At 34.8% G+C, this 14,588-nt stretch overlaps 1 protein-coding gene across 1 annotated transcript in view; it reads right to left on the bottom strand.

Annotated features, from left to right (window-relative positions):
- Positions 1–7,484: 7,484 nt before the first annotated feature.
- Positions 7,485–14,588, bottom strand: part of LOC126969911 (facilitated trehalose transporter Tret1-like) — a 41,256-nt gene continuing 34,152 nt past the window's right edge. Inside the window, exons 6-8 of the mRNA XM_050815537.1 lie at positions 13,948–14,177; positions 11,802–11,996; positions 7,485–9,135 (exon numbers count right to left, since the gene is read on the bottom strand). Coding sequence (XP_050671494.1) covers positions 8,890–9,135; positions 11,802–11,996; positions 13,948–14,177 — 671 coding nt within the window. The 3' untranslated portion in view covers positions 7,485–8,889. The remainder of the gene's footprint in view (positions 9,136–11,801; positions 11,997–13,947; positions 14,178–14,588) is intronic.

The following is a 14,588-nucleotide window of genomic DNA, read 5'->3' as shown; positions in this document are numbered from 1 at the left end:
GCAGAAGCTACTTCCTGCTCAGAGTGGATTTTAGTATTGTTTATTATTAGATTATATTCAAACTTGCCGTCTTTAGCTCTTCCAGATTCCCAGTTAATAAATTTCCAAGTCATTTTTATTTTATTTGAAGCATTTTTAATTATTTCTCTAATATGCATTGACTTAGCAATAGTACATACTTTCTTAAATAATTTTGAATATTATTTCACATACACAAGAAAAGATACATCATGATTACATAATGATCTCTCACTATATAGTTCGTATAACCGTTGTCTGCTCCTATGGATACTTTATACTTTTTACTTTATACTTTTTCATTTAATTCCAAGCATTTTAATATTTATTCACCTTTTGAACCTTCCCTGGAATTAACTTACCACAAATAATTCAAGACCAAAATTAGCCAAATCGGTCCAGCCGTTCTCGAGTTTTAGCGAGACTATCGAACAGCAATTCATTTTTATTTTTATAGATTGTTTTATATTTATGTATGAAACACACTGTAAACGTTATAAATTTTATTTGCAATAGATTTTTTTTCTTTTTTTCAGTATTTATGACAAGACTAGGTAGAACTGATAACCACTACAGTTGATGGCGATGATCTAAGCATTATACATTAATTAAGAGGTATACAAATAACAAGCTTTGAAGAGAGAGGGCCATTCAAGACGTCGCGCCCTCGGGAATACTGGAACAACTGGAAGAATGTATAAATAGAGGAAAAATATACCTACTTTGAAACTTGTATGAGAGAATGCCTAGTACTACTAGTATAGCCTGTATAGCCGAGTGGTTAGCGATCCTACCTATTAAGCTAGAGGTCCCGGGTTCGAATCCCAGTAGGTGCAAGAATTTATATGATGAATATGGATGTTTGTTTCGGAGTCATGGATGTTTAAATGTATTTATGTATGTTTATATAAATTTATGTATGTTTAAGTAAGTATATTGTATTAAATATATCATTGTCTTGTAACCCATAACACAGGCTATATATGCTTAGCTTGGGGCAAGATAATTTGTGTAAATGTATATCAATATTATTATTATTATTATTACTAGTAGAATATATAATAAAAGTATGACCTAAGTATTTGTAGATGAATTCTTGCTCTCCGTGGGTTGAGTTCAAGCGACTCTCAAACAAGAACCGAAGTTTTATGATTACATTGATATTAACACTAATGTGTAATACAGTTTTACTGTGTTTAGACTATGTGCTCGGAATATTAATAATGTTTTAAAGAGGGATAGACAATGAGATTCCTTCATAATATTTTTGCTTTAGGTACTTATGTACTCTTAGATCTTTGTGTGTTTCAAATGGCGATTAATTTTTATATAATGAATGAATGAATGAATGAAACATTATTAATAACAAAAACAAACCACACAGAATAATACAAGTAAAAAAGACTTACAGAGTTAAAAACAATAATTAAGAACTAATAACATACCAAAATTACAAAAAGTAAAAAAAAAACACGTATATATGTATAATATAATAGTGATTATCTTAATTTAAAAGTACTGTGTAGCAGTTACTGTTATCAAAAGGAGCTGACTCAGCGTCCTGCTACGTTGGTATAATACCAACACAGCGCTGATTTTCAGCAGCCCCCTGGTGACCCAATGAGTAACTACTATTGTTCAATAATATTTTTTGTTTTATTAAAGGTTCCATTCATATATATTTTTTAAAGATGATAATTTGAAATTTGGTACTTCTATTCAGAATATAGGTACATAAATATTAAATGATAGAAATTTTAATAATATAGTGAAGTTATTTATTTAATCAAAACAAATCTTATAACTATATTTACAATACTACAACTACATAAAATTAAAACTATCATTACGTGGAAGCGTACCAAGAATACTGGCAGCATTACCCCGTTGGATAGCAAGGCTGAAGTGATAGTGAAGTTATATTTAATTTTATTAAAGTAATAAAGCTACATATTATTAATAACTGACCGCGACTTCATATGCGTTGAATAGAGCTGGAACTAGAAGGTTCATCATTGCTACAGAAGATTGATGATATCTTACAATTCTACTCTGAACTGTCGTGAGGAGACTTTACTGAAAATTCACTGGTAGAGTGAGTTTCTTACGATGTTTCTTCGTCCTCACGGAGCCATGTGATTCCAAAACTGTGGAAGTGATCATCAAAATAATTTTAAACTAAGATATTTTTAAAATGATGAGTTTCTCACTTCCTTCGACGTTGTTGGCAAATGATCTTGATTTCAATCACCGCTTCCCAAAAATATTTGTCTTAATGCCTTGCCTAGAATCAGAATACTGGATCACTAAAATTTGAACGATTTTCAATACAGTGAAGATCGTTATTCGCGGGGTTCCGAAAATATGCGGCAAATACAGAAACTGTGAATATGGAATGGAAATTTATATGGAATTATACGGGATATGTTCCTAGATGACAAAATAAGAAACAAATATATATATAAAAAATCAATCATATGAACAAATATATAAAAAAACAATGCATAAGCTTGGACAGGAGACAACTGAGAGTCCTCACTCAGGCCACTGCAAGCTGAATCGACACCTAAGCAGAATGGGTCTCACTGAATCAAACCATACACATCCTTCTGGAATGCGAGGCCATTGCCAGAATCAGGCTGGGGTGTCACCTTCACTCAAAGCAGAGGACGTGCCCTGCCTGGACCCTCTAAGGATCCTACGTTTCTTAAAAGTAATAGGTGTTGAGAACACAATTTAAATCCCGGCACTCGTTTCCTAGTCAGTAGCCTCGATTTTTCCACAGCTTATTCGTTTTTTTTAGAAATAGGAAGTCGAGAGTGGGTCCTCTAGCGCAAGCAGGGGGCACAATAGATCATAGGATTTAAGAACATCTAAATCCCCTACTTATAATAATAATAAATGAATTTAATTGAAGTTTTTCACCATATTGATTAACTATTATCTTCAGGCCTAGGAAATAGTTAAAAGAATTTTAAATTAAAGAAAAAAATTATCGCTTGGCAGTTTTAAAAGCTCCTTCAAGTTTGTAATAAAGTCTATTTTGTTATTTTATTCGTCCAATTGATAACACGCTTACAAATATTGTTGGGTAGGATAATATGTATATACCGATCTATCGATTTGATTCGCTAATAAAGAAATGTTTAGCCGTGAAAATAGGACTACGGACGTTCAGCTGATGGATTGATACGTCTTGCCCATTAAAATGCAGTGCCGCTTAGGATTCTTAATAATTAATAATTCTGACCGGCACTACAATTGCTCTCGTCAACTTGTGACATAGGATGTTAAGTCTCATTTGCCCAGTAATTTCACTAGCTACGGTGCCACTCAGACTGACACAGTAATGCTTACATATTACTGCTTCAAAATTCCTATCAGTGTTTGTATATTGTTTGCTTAATATACATCGTTTTTGCCGCGTGCAACGCAGAGCAACTCAAATTGTCCGGTACCCAGTGCCCTGTGGACGGGTGGATCACTTGATGTTGAGTAGATACGTTGATTCATTGTGTGTCTTCTTTATTAAGATATATATATTTCTCTACTATATTATGCATGTAAACATATATACCTTCCTCTTAAATCATTCTATATATTAAAAAACCGTATCAAAATCCTTATCGTAGTTTTAAAGATCTAAGCTTACATAGGAACAGACAGCGGGAAACGACTTTGTTTTAAACTATGTATATTAATATATATTGTAAGCCAGTTAAGAATCCTATACTACTCGAACATCAAGTGCGGTATACAAGGAACTCTCTTCCACGTACAACAAAACTATAAAATTAGCTTCCTATTTCCGGGACCCTACGACATGGGTGCCTTCAAAAAAAGCGCATACGTTATTCCTCCCGTGTTGCAAGAGAATTTGTGGCGGCGGTGATCACTTAACACCAGATGACCCGTACGCTCATTTGCCCTCCTTGTTCATAAAAAAAAAATTACGAAAATATCTCATAAATATATCCAACACATTAATAATTGTAAATATTAAAATATAACGCCTTACAAATTTACGACGCAATAACCCTAAATAGACTTAACGATCAGTATGTACTCGAGGCGGCTGTTATTTCCTTATATGGCTTCCATGCAAATACTGAACACCTTGTAACTGGAAGCTATAATTGAAAGTAAATTTATCTTCACCTACGTGCCGCTAGTTTGTGATGATAATATCATCTTTGTGTGCTTTGGGATGCGTGGGCAGCGGTACCCTGTGACCATTTTGTGTTGTATGCGAATTGCGATATACAATTTTGGAGTCAACAAGGCTTGTTATTATACAATGAGTAACAAAGTACTTAGAATTTTAATAAAAAATTATTAAAGTTTAATAAATACTCCCCTAATACTATTATCTTAGTAAAATTTAAATCACACAAACAACTGTTGAAAACTCATTGACTAAACTCGATAAGAATAAGGTCCAGATAACATCCCAGCGATGTTTTTGGCAAAGTGTGGGGAAAGCCTATCTCTACCACTGTGTATCATTTATAATCGCTCCTTGAAAACAGGCACCTTCCGCGAATCTGGAAGAATGCTAGCGTTGTACTATTACTTAAAAGTGGAGACGTCTCCGATATACAAAACTATCGTTTGATCTTTATTGAGTTATTGTAGCAAGTTGTTCGAATCGATCTTGTACCCCTTTCTCTCAAACCAACTGAAACCATTTTAAACTCGTCGTCAGCATGTCTTTCGTAGTGGTATGTCCACCATATCGAACCTTGCTGTTTACGTCTCCTATCTCACCGACACGGTAGACAAAGGTCATCAAATCGACGCCATCTACACAGACATCAGCAAAGCTTTCGACAAAGTTGACCACATCCTACTTTACGTAAATTATACCATCTTGGCATTCACGAAAACTGACATGGTTTGATTCCTATCTGTCTTCTAGAAGCCAGAAAGTTACGGTTTGCGGTTTAGATTCCGATATTTATGTCGTGACGTCAGGGGTTCCACAAGGTTCTCACTTAGGTCCAATAATTTTCTTGGCGTTTGTAAATAATCTGTCTGAGGTAATATTACATTCTCAGTACTTTGTATTCAAAATTTTCGTTATAATAATTAGTCTTCCATATTCTTATTTAAATTTATCCTGGGTTTGCCTGTAATTGGGTCTGCATCTCTTTTTATAATACGAATGTGAATTCTGATCCTAACTAAGATGTAAACCTGTAGGCACACCTTACAAATAAATAAATACATGTGGTTATGTGGTATTACACTGTTTTAAATGATAAAAAGTGATGAGACGAGAAAATTCAGAGCACTGCGGTTTTTCATTAATTTATTCTTGAAAATCAACAGTAGTACACATATAATATAACAACTATGTCTTAGAAATTTAATTACTCCTTTGCACACGATTCCGGCTAGATAACGGTTACCACAACGGCGCCTATTTCTGCCGTTTGTAATGCCTATTTCTGCCGTAAGTAATGCTTACACATTATTGCTTTAGCAATAATGTGTAAGCATTACTGTGTTTCGATTTGATGGGCGCTTTAGCTAGTGAAATAACTGGGCAAATGAGAATTAACATCTTTTGTCTCCAAATTGCCGTTCAAAATTTTTGTGTCTAAGCATCCTGATCGGCACTGCATTGTAATGGGCAGGGCGTATCAATTACCATCAGCTGTACGACCTGCTGGTCTCATCCCTTATAAAAAAAAACAGATGTACCCAACATTAAATGATGGTACATGAGAGATATTTCCTCCACTGTTGGTGAACTTCATACATGACCCCAATCAATTAGAATTCTGCTACATATGTAGTTGTATCAATAAAAATAAACCATAGATCAATAATTTATTCGCTTAAACGTATTATTTATAATAAAATACAATTCCGTTGTTATCTAATTACAATTAAGTATTTTTAATATTAACTAAGTTAACAAATTGGGTAATATTTACAACTATTTATATCAATTTTAATGCTAATATATTATACAATAATATTATCTATATGATAATAAGTTTACTTCTATTGATTCCAAATATAGATGTGGCTAAGGATTTACAAAATAATATTATAAACATTAAGCTGGTCATACACTACACTAAATAACACGACAAACGATGATTTGGCAAAGTTATACACATTTCTATCAACATATTACGTCATTTTGTTGTATCAAAACTGAACGTTATAATTTACCTACTTTTTACCAAGTGTTTAAAAATTATCATAATAACATCCGTAATCAGTTTAAGCAACCCTAAGACTTTCATAAATCATTACTTGGTTACGGTTTTTGAATTTAATTATGATTTATATTCCAAACTTACCCAGTTAAGGTTATGAATAAATCAGAACTCATTGGGATATGAACCTATTTATATATTACTATCAGCTGAACGTCACTTATTTTTTATAAAAAAATGTTTGTAATATCGTAATTAGGCACAAATATTACCTATCCCAATATGATTATAGTTTAATATTCAATTTAGCTAAAATCCAGTTTGAATATATAAAAATATAAATTTAATCACAAATATAAGTCAAATTTTATCTATAGGTACGATGAATGAGTAACTACTATTATTTTAAAAGATCTTTATGTGGAAACGAAATTTTATATCAAAAAGAAAGCCCACTGAGTTTCTTGCGCCCGTTCTTCTCGGGTCTGAGGCATACATCTTCGAATAGATTGTAGTTTCTGTCGCTCAATAAGTGATTTAAAATTGTATTATGAATAAAAAAAATTAATTAGAATTATAAACTCAACAATAAAAGCGCTTTCGCACTACGTCCGTCCGTATCTGTGTAAATACGGTCCGGTTTAGTAGAACTATTTCTAACGGTTGACGGAAAGAAATCGGATGAAGGAAGCTGGATCTAGTGCGTAAACTACCATAGAAATAGTTCTAAGACTATTTTGGATCGTGTTTTGCCGGGTACGGATCGGATTCGGATCGGACGTAGTGCGAAAGCGCCCTAACAATCAATAATTCTTGCGAAAAATCCGGTCAATGTAAATAAATGGTGCATGTCATATCCATTTCAAGTTTTGTGTGTGTAACCATTAGCTTACTGGTTACTCACAAGTTTAATGTCAATGTTATCGTGTAATTGTTATTGTGGCATCCTGGTTTTTTTTTACTATAAAATTTACTATTGATAAATTATTTTTAATGTATTTATGTGAATATAGACTACAAGATCACAGATCAGTTTTATGAAATACCTTATTACTAATCTAATTAAACAATACCTACAAAACAATTTGTAACTAATATTTTTCTGACTTAGCATCTCAATATACCTACCTAATATATCAGCCTAGCGAAACTCGCGAGGAAAAAAAAAAAGAAAGAAAAAAGCGATTCACTCGATTGTATGAAATGTGCAGTCATTGATAGATTGACAGATGACGGCTATAATCTTGTAAAAACTGCGAGAGCCGAAATCCACTACGTTTTAAGCAACATAGAGTAATTTAACACTATTTCAAACTTATGTCAAGTCACTACACATTTCATACTAAACTAAATGCCAATTTTTACTTAGCCCGCCCTGCCTCTTATTACGTAGTATTTACATCCTGTTTGCTAATATATGAGGACAAGAAGAATGAAAAAACCATATAATATTATAGTATTTAAACCATTAACTATTTGTACCAAAATATTATGTCAGAATGTAGCTTACACGTAGTAGAATGTAGCTTATCACAAAAAAATGTGAAGTTAAATTGATTGTCGCTAGGAACTTAAAGAAGAGACACGCTCTTCAATTCAACTGACATTTTGGTCAACGAGTCCAATTACAATATTGTATCAAATTATTTAAATTTATCATATTTTAAAATTGTAGGAGAATCAAGGCTTCTTTATACTATCAATATCATAAAATTAAAACTAAATACATTATTTACAAATAAAATTAACTAGGTATCTCACCTTAACGGTAGGTATATGAGATAACACGCAATTAAATTCGATTGACTTCCCAATTTAATGAATTATCTTAAATATAATCAATATTTCTTATCTACTTATCTATACAATTCGTTAAAGTCTTAAAAATAGCTCTCATTATAAAACAGAATAAATTGTTAACAATTATTGCAAAAACTTCGCAAAGATGTGAAATATGTCTTCACGAATAAACAATGCCAACACACGTGCAAACATAATTACCACCACGTGTATGTGGCTTGTGTAGTGACAATAGAAAAGCAATAGCCCCTTTTTCAGATTTCATTTTAATTATTAATATATTTTAATATTCTTAATCAGGTTAATAAGATTCTAGGAAATATAGATACTTATTATCAGGTCAACTGTGAGACTTTATATTGTTGTCAAAGTAAAATTGAAAAATATGTATCTCGTATAACGACAATTCCTGTCATAAAAAACCGCTTTAAAATTACATAACGGAATTTCCGTGTCAATTGATTATTGCTAACCATAGATATGAAATTGGTAGCAATGGAACTGAGAGCATAAAAATATAGGGCTGGTACACACTACACAATCTACTTTTAGAAATAACTAATAATCACACTTTTTCGTTTACAATTCTCTTTCAGATTATTAACAGTATGTTGTCGCCATTGTTGTGAGCCTAAAATATCTGCGACGTTTTCTATTGGATCAAATAGGAGACAATTATATTCGCCCGCCCGCGCCTTATCAGTCCACGCGCTGTGAGCTCAAAATCAGTGCTAGAATAGGCGCGACAGTGTATTTCAGCGATTGAACGTGGGTGAAGAATTACATCGTTAACCAGTTCTAGTTTATCGGGATATTTTTCACTAAATTTGTACTCCTATCCATATTTCCTGCTAGCCCTGTATTTATCAAAGTGGTTAGTAATCCAGCAACCAACCATCTAAGACCCATTCTCCTCGTCATCTTTTCTTTTCTCTAGTTTCTGGTAGATCTCTTCCACGGTTTTATGCCTGGTCTCTGGGAAGTATATAACTGTATACAGCGCTGCTAGGAAAGAGACGATGGCGAAGAAAAGAAACGTCCAATGTATACTGATAAGCTCGCAGATTATCGTGAACCACTTCATCTGTACAAAGTTGCTGACTTTTGCGCAGATATTTGCAAATGACGATACTGTGCCACGTAGCTGGAAAATAATAAATAAAAATATTAGAAACGCTTTAAATCTATATAAAAAATAAAGTTTTATTTGATAAATTAAAACTCCAATGTAATTATTATTATATTATTTTTTTTTATTAAAATAAGGGACAAGACGAACAGAACGGTCAGCTGATGGTATTTTGATGCACCCTGCCCATTACAATGCAGTGCCGCTCAGGATTCTTGAAAATCCCCAAAAATTCTGAGCGGCACTACAACTGTGCGCGTCACCTTGAGACATAAGATGTTAAGTCTCATTTGTAATTTCACTAGCTACGACGCCCTTCAGACCGAAACACAGTAAAATCTTACACATTACTGCTTCACGGCAGAAATAGGCGCCGTTGGGGTACCCATAATCTAGCCGGCATCCTGTGCAAAGGAGCCTCCCTCTGGTATATTAGAATGTGAAACATGCAATTACTTTTAAAGCAAATTAGTAACCGGCACGTTTGCCGTGGTTTTATTCAAAAAATAAGGCAAGAAAATTCTAAAACAATTAACTGCGGTACATTATTAATTGCATGTTATGTTGTAAGCAATATTATTGTTTTGGAAATAACGTAGGTGACCAAAATATTTCTAAGTTATTTATAGTGCCAACCTAGCAGTACCTATACAGAGTGTAATCGTGCGTCACTAATCGCCGTAAGTCCTTACTGGCTGGCCTAGTACTGTGTAGAGGCCACCGCATGTACTTACGATTTCGATACCTACACGGGGAGTGCGACAGGCCTCAAAGCAGATGTTCAAAGTGAAATCATTGCTGTGCGATACAATGACCTTTCTACTAATCTCATACTAAAAATGAGAGTGCCTAATATCAAAATTGTAGATACTTGTCTTTGATTTTTAAAATGTTATTGATGTTATTTTACTGATCACGTAACGTTCCTTCGATAACCACCGCCTGGTTACACTTAACGATTACACTCTGTATATCTCTTTGTGGTGGATGATAGCCATGAGATTGTATTGTTTGCTGATGATACTTCACTTATTTTTAAAGTGAAGCGACGTGCGGATATTGATGACGAGGTAAGCAATGCACTCTCAAAGATAGTGCGTTGGTTTGAGACGAATAATCTGCACTTAAACAGTAAAAAAACAAAGTGTTTACGGTTCATTACACCAAACACAGCGGAGGTACAAACCAACGTACTTATAAATGACCAGAGATTGGAACTTGTGGACACTACGGTCTTCCTGGGTATCACGTTAGATAAAAAGCTTCAGTGGGATCCACATATTACCCATCTAGCAGATAGACTCAGCTCTGCGGCATATGCAGTTAGAAAGATTAGAGAGTACACGAATGTTGCGACCGCTAGATTAGTGTACTTTAGTTATTTTCACAGCATCATGACGTACGGTATATTACTATGGGGTCATGCTGCTGACATTGATATAGTGTTTGCTCTGCAAAAGAGAGCTGTTCGTGCTATATATCAGCTTGGTTATAGACAGTCTCTCAAAGAAAAATTTAAAGAAATAAATATTATGACTGTTTATTGTCAGTACATTTATGAAAATTTAATATATGTTCACAAAAATCGTCACCTTTTTGCTCTTAATAGTGATTTTCATTATTATAACACTAGAAATAAGGGATTGCTTGTAACTAATTCTAGTAGGCTTCATAAGATACATAATAGCTTTAAGGGTAAATGTATACACTTCTACAATAAAGTCCCAGCCACTGTTCAGGCATTGTCTATAAATAAATTTAAATGTTTTATAAAAAAATGGCTCTGTCGTAAATCCTATTACTCCACTGCTGAATATCTAAATGATCGGACAGCCTGGGACTAGATTGTGATTATTTTATAGCAACTGTACAATATTGTATATTTTTATTGAAAAGAGCGCAAAAAAAAAAAGAATGCTGGGAGAGTTTCTTGCGCCGCTTCTTCTCTCTCAGAGCGCCATTTGTTTCCGAAGCGGTAGTAGTATCTAGTAGTATAAGAAATGACATCAAAAATAATTCTAAAGGAATCAATTTTGAGAAAATAAATGCCTTTTATGCCTTTTATAAATCTTGTTGCCCTTATTTCCAGTGTCGAAATTTTTAATAATTGTTTTGCAAATTGCAACAGCCAAAGATAAAAGGTGGTCACATACGTGCATTGGTTTTCTAGCAAGGAAGGCACTATGGATCTGACTAGTTTTAGTTGAGCTTTGGAATATGCAAAGATTTCTCACCGTAGAGTATCTAGCGTAAGGAATTTTTTATGAGTGGGTGTTCAATAGTTTGGTTATAAAAAAACGGAACAAAATTAAACTAAATCAACTTTAGCACTAGTGCTATATTTATTTCGGCTTATAACGAAGTAGGCGCTGCCTAATTGCCTATACGATATGCAAGCCCCTGGTCACATATCTTGTCTACTATGACAGATTTATTACCAACAACTATGGGATTGCGTCATGTGCTCCCCTTGCATTACGCTCCCAACTAAAACTTCGAAATGCGAATATGTTTGTCGGGCTAAGCTTAAATTTTCTTAGTAAGATTTTCTACATTGATTATGCAAAAATGTAACCTTGAAAAGATACAGTGATCGCGCGGAGGGAAGAACTAGCGATTTATTAATACGGTTGTGAATTTACCCGTAAAACCGTTTATTATATTATTAAATATAGACTTACTTGGAAGGTAAAGAGGTCAGTGATGATAATGTAGGATATGGGTTGGAAGCCGGCTGCATCAGCGAAGATACAGATGCACATGGCGGCTACTGGTAACCAGCCCGGTAGCCAGAACCCTGCGCTGGTGAAGTAGAACCAGCCAGATAGTAGCAGCATGCCGACACCCACTGCTACTGATGTCGACACGAGCAACAGCTGGAATTAAATCATCTTATTAGAATACATTAGATTTTATGGAAATAGGTTGTTAACGATATAATTGTAGCGTTCGTCGAGACAGTACTGCCACCACACATATTTTTATTGTAAAATAGAAAGTAACTTGAATTTTGGTGTTTTTGTTTGAATATTTTTTTATGGAAAAAGCAGGACAAACGAGCGTACGGATTACCTGGTGTTAAGTGATCACCACCGCCCGCATTCTCTTGCAACACCAGAGGAATCACAGGAGCGTTGCAGGCCTTTAAGGAAGGTGTACGCGCATTTTTTGAAGGTATGTCGTATCTCGACTTTGTGGATGAAAGCTCCTTGAAAAGCGCACTGTGGTGGACCGCCACACATTCAGACGGTGGGGATGATATTTTAGAATCTGAGCGTTTGGCGATTAAATAAAACAACTGCTTGACTGTGAGGAATATGTGGAAGATATTTGATTTATTAAAAAGTTACATGATATATATACAAAATCCTTAAAACTAGTTACCCAATCACAATTGTTACTTAAAAAATATTTACAAGTTCAGAAAATAGTACAGCTACAATATCCTAACTTGTGGCATGTCATGCCAATGTGGAATTCAGCGGCAGCAATCAGGTGAAACAGATCTTCGCAACACTCCCCGTGATAAATGCGGTAGAAGACAAACAATGAAGCGACATCTCTACGCAACGTCAAGTTATTGTTATGTTAGATCTTTTGTGAAAAAGAAAAAGTGTATCAATAGCCTATCTTGGTTAAATGTACCTAACCTTTCCAGCAAGACTTTGCACCAGTTCAAAAGGCACGAACTACCTAATAAAAGCAGAAGACTCACCATATTAACTCAGATCTGAATCCCTTGGATTACAAATAATGTTCACTTTTAAAAGCCATTTTCACTTAGGTGCTCTATACGACATGCTGATGACTCTTGTGACTAAACCCATGTTAACAGTGAATGCATAGATTCGTAAGCAGATAGATTAAATGGCCTCATTCTTCTTCTGTCATTTCTAATAGAATTACTTTAAGTCTAGAGACATCAATAAATAAACACATTGAATATTTATTAAGATTTCGTTACGCCATAAAACATTTAAGCATTTTAATTTGTGAAATTATAGAAGTTTAGTAGTTATTGACGTTCAATAAGTAATAATAAACTAGGGTCTGGAAATGTGGTGGAGAAAACTACTTCGTGTGTCGTGGACCGAATTTAGTACAACCGTTAAGATCCTCCAGGCACTAAAAATCAAACTGCGTTGATCTTCCAGAGTGCAATCCCACATAACCTTTTTTGGACAAGTATCGAAACGAGGCAGGCAGTCCATAGAACGCCTTGTTGTCCAGGGTAAAGTGGAAGAAATTGGACCGCGTGGAAGATCACCTATGCAATGGACCGATCAGATCAAGTCTGCTATGGGCGGTCCCGTGCATGAGTGTACTAGAATGACCTCTAACAAAGAGAGATAGAGAAATTGTGAGGTGGATTACATCTGCCCTTATTGTCAAGAACGTTTCTACCGAGTAGAAGAATGGCCAGACTGGGTTTATTGAAAAAGGATTTCATTTTTTTTTTATGGAATAGGGGGACAAACGAGCGTACGGGTCACCTGGTGTTAAGTGAACACCGCCGCCCACATTCTCTTGCAACACCAGAGCGTTGCCGGCCTTGAAGAAAGGTGTACGCGCTTTTCTTGAAGGTACCCATGTCGTATCGTCCCGGAAACACCGCACAAGGAAGCTAATGAGCTGTGGAATGCCACAGCTTTGTCGTACGTGGAAGAAAGCTCCTTGAAAACCGCACTGCGAAGGACCGCCACACATCCAGATGGTGGGGATGATATCCTAACTTGTGGCGTGTCGTGGTGGAATTCGGTGGCAGGAATCAGGTTAAACAGCTCTTCGGAACACTCCCCGAGATAAATTTTGTAAAAGAATACTCACTTTCCTCCCGGTCTTCTCCACAATACACGTGGCCAGTATGGAGCCGACCAGCTGGGCCACTCCGATGATCATGACTTGCTTGTTTGGACTCAACTCCAGACTGATGGTTTCCGCAGCTTTCTCCGTCACAAAACTTGCATATATCAGCACTATCAGGTATCCGTCGAACTGTTGCGATATTTTGATCACCAAAGTTATGATGAAGGCTTTAAACGTGGGTTTGTCGCTCCCTGAAAAAAAAGAGATAATCTATTAATATAAAGACAAGAATGATTGAGAACAAAATTTTAAGAAATAAACATCCTAACTGTTGCTTCTCAATATATTCTTGAAAATGTCACGAACATAGTTATAGGCATAGCCTAGGCACATAAGTTAATTTGCTAGAAACTGTAATAACCATAATGTTAAAACCAGGAACAAATATAAACTTACAATGCCTACTTCTTAGTTAAGTCGAGTTTTTTATAAGTATTTTAATACGCTTTCTGTTACGATATTTAAAAGAATTGAAATGTTTGTGTGGGAAAGGTTATTATAACATAAAAAAAACGATACGATTTTACATTGTAATGCATATTTTTATAAAATATTGTTCTTGTTTAGTTTCTTGCTTCCGTTCGTCTCAGGTCTGAGGCAGT

Source organism: Leptidea sinapis, chromosome 19 (genome assembly GCF_905404315.1).
Source record: "Leptidea sinapis chromosome 19, ilLepSina1.1, whole genome shotgun sequence".
Taxonomy (NCBI): Eukaryota; Metazoa; Arthropoda; class Insecta; order Lepidoptera; family Pieridae; genus Leptidea; species Leptidea sinapis.
This window is presented reverse-complemented; position numbering and strand designations above follow the sequence as displayed.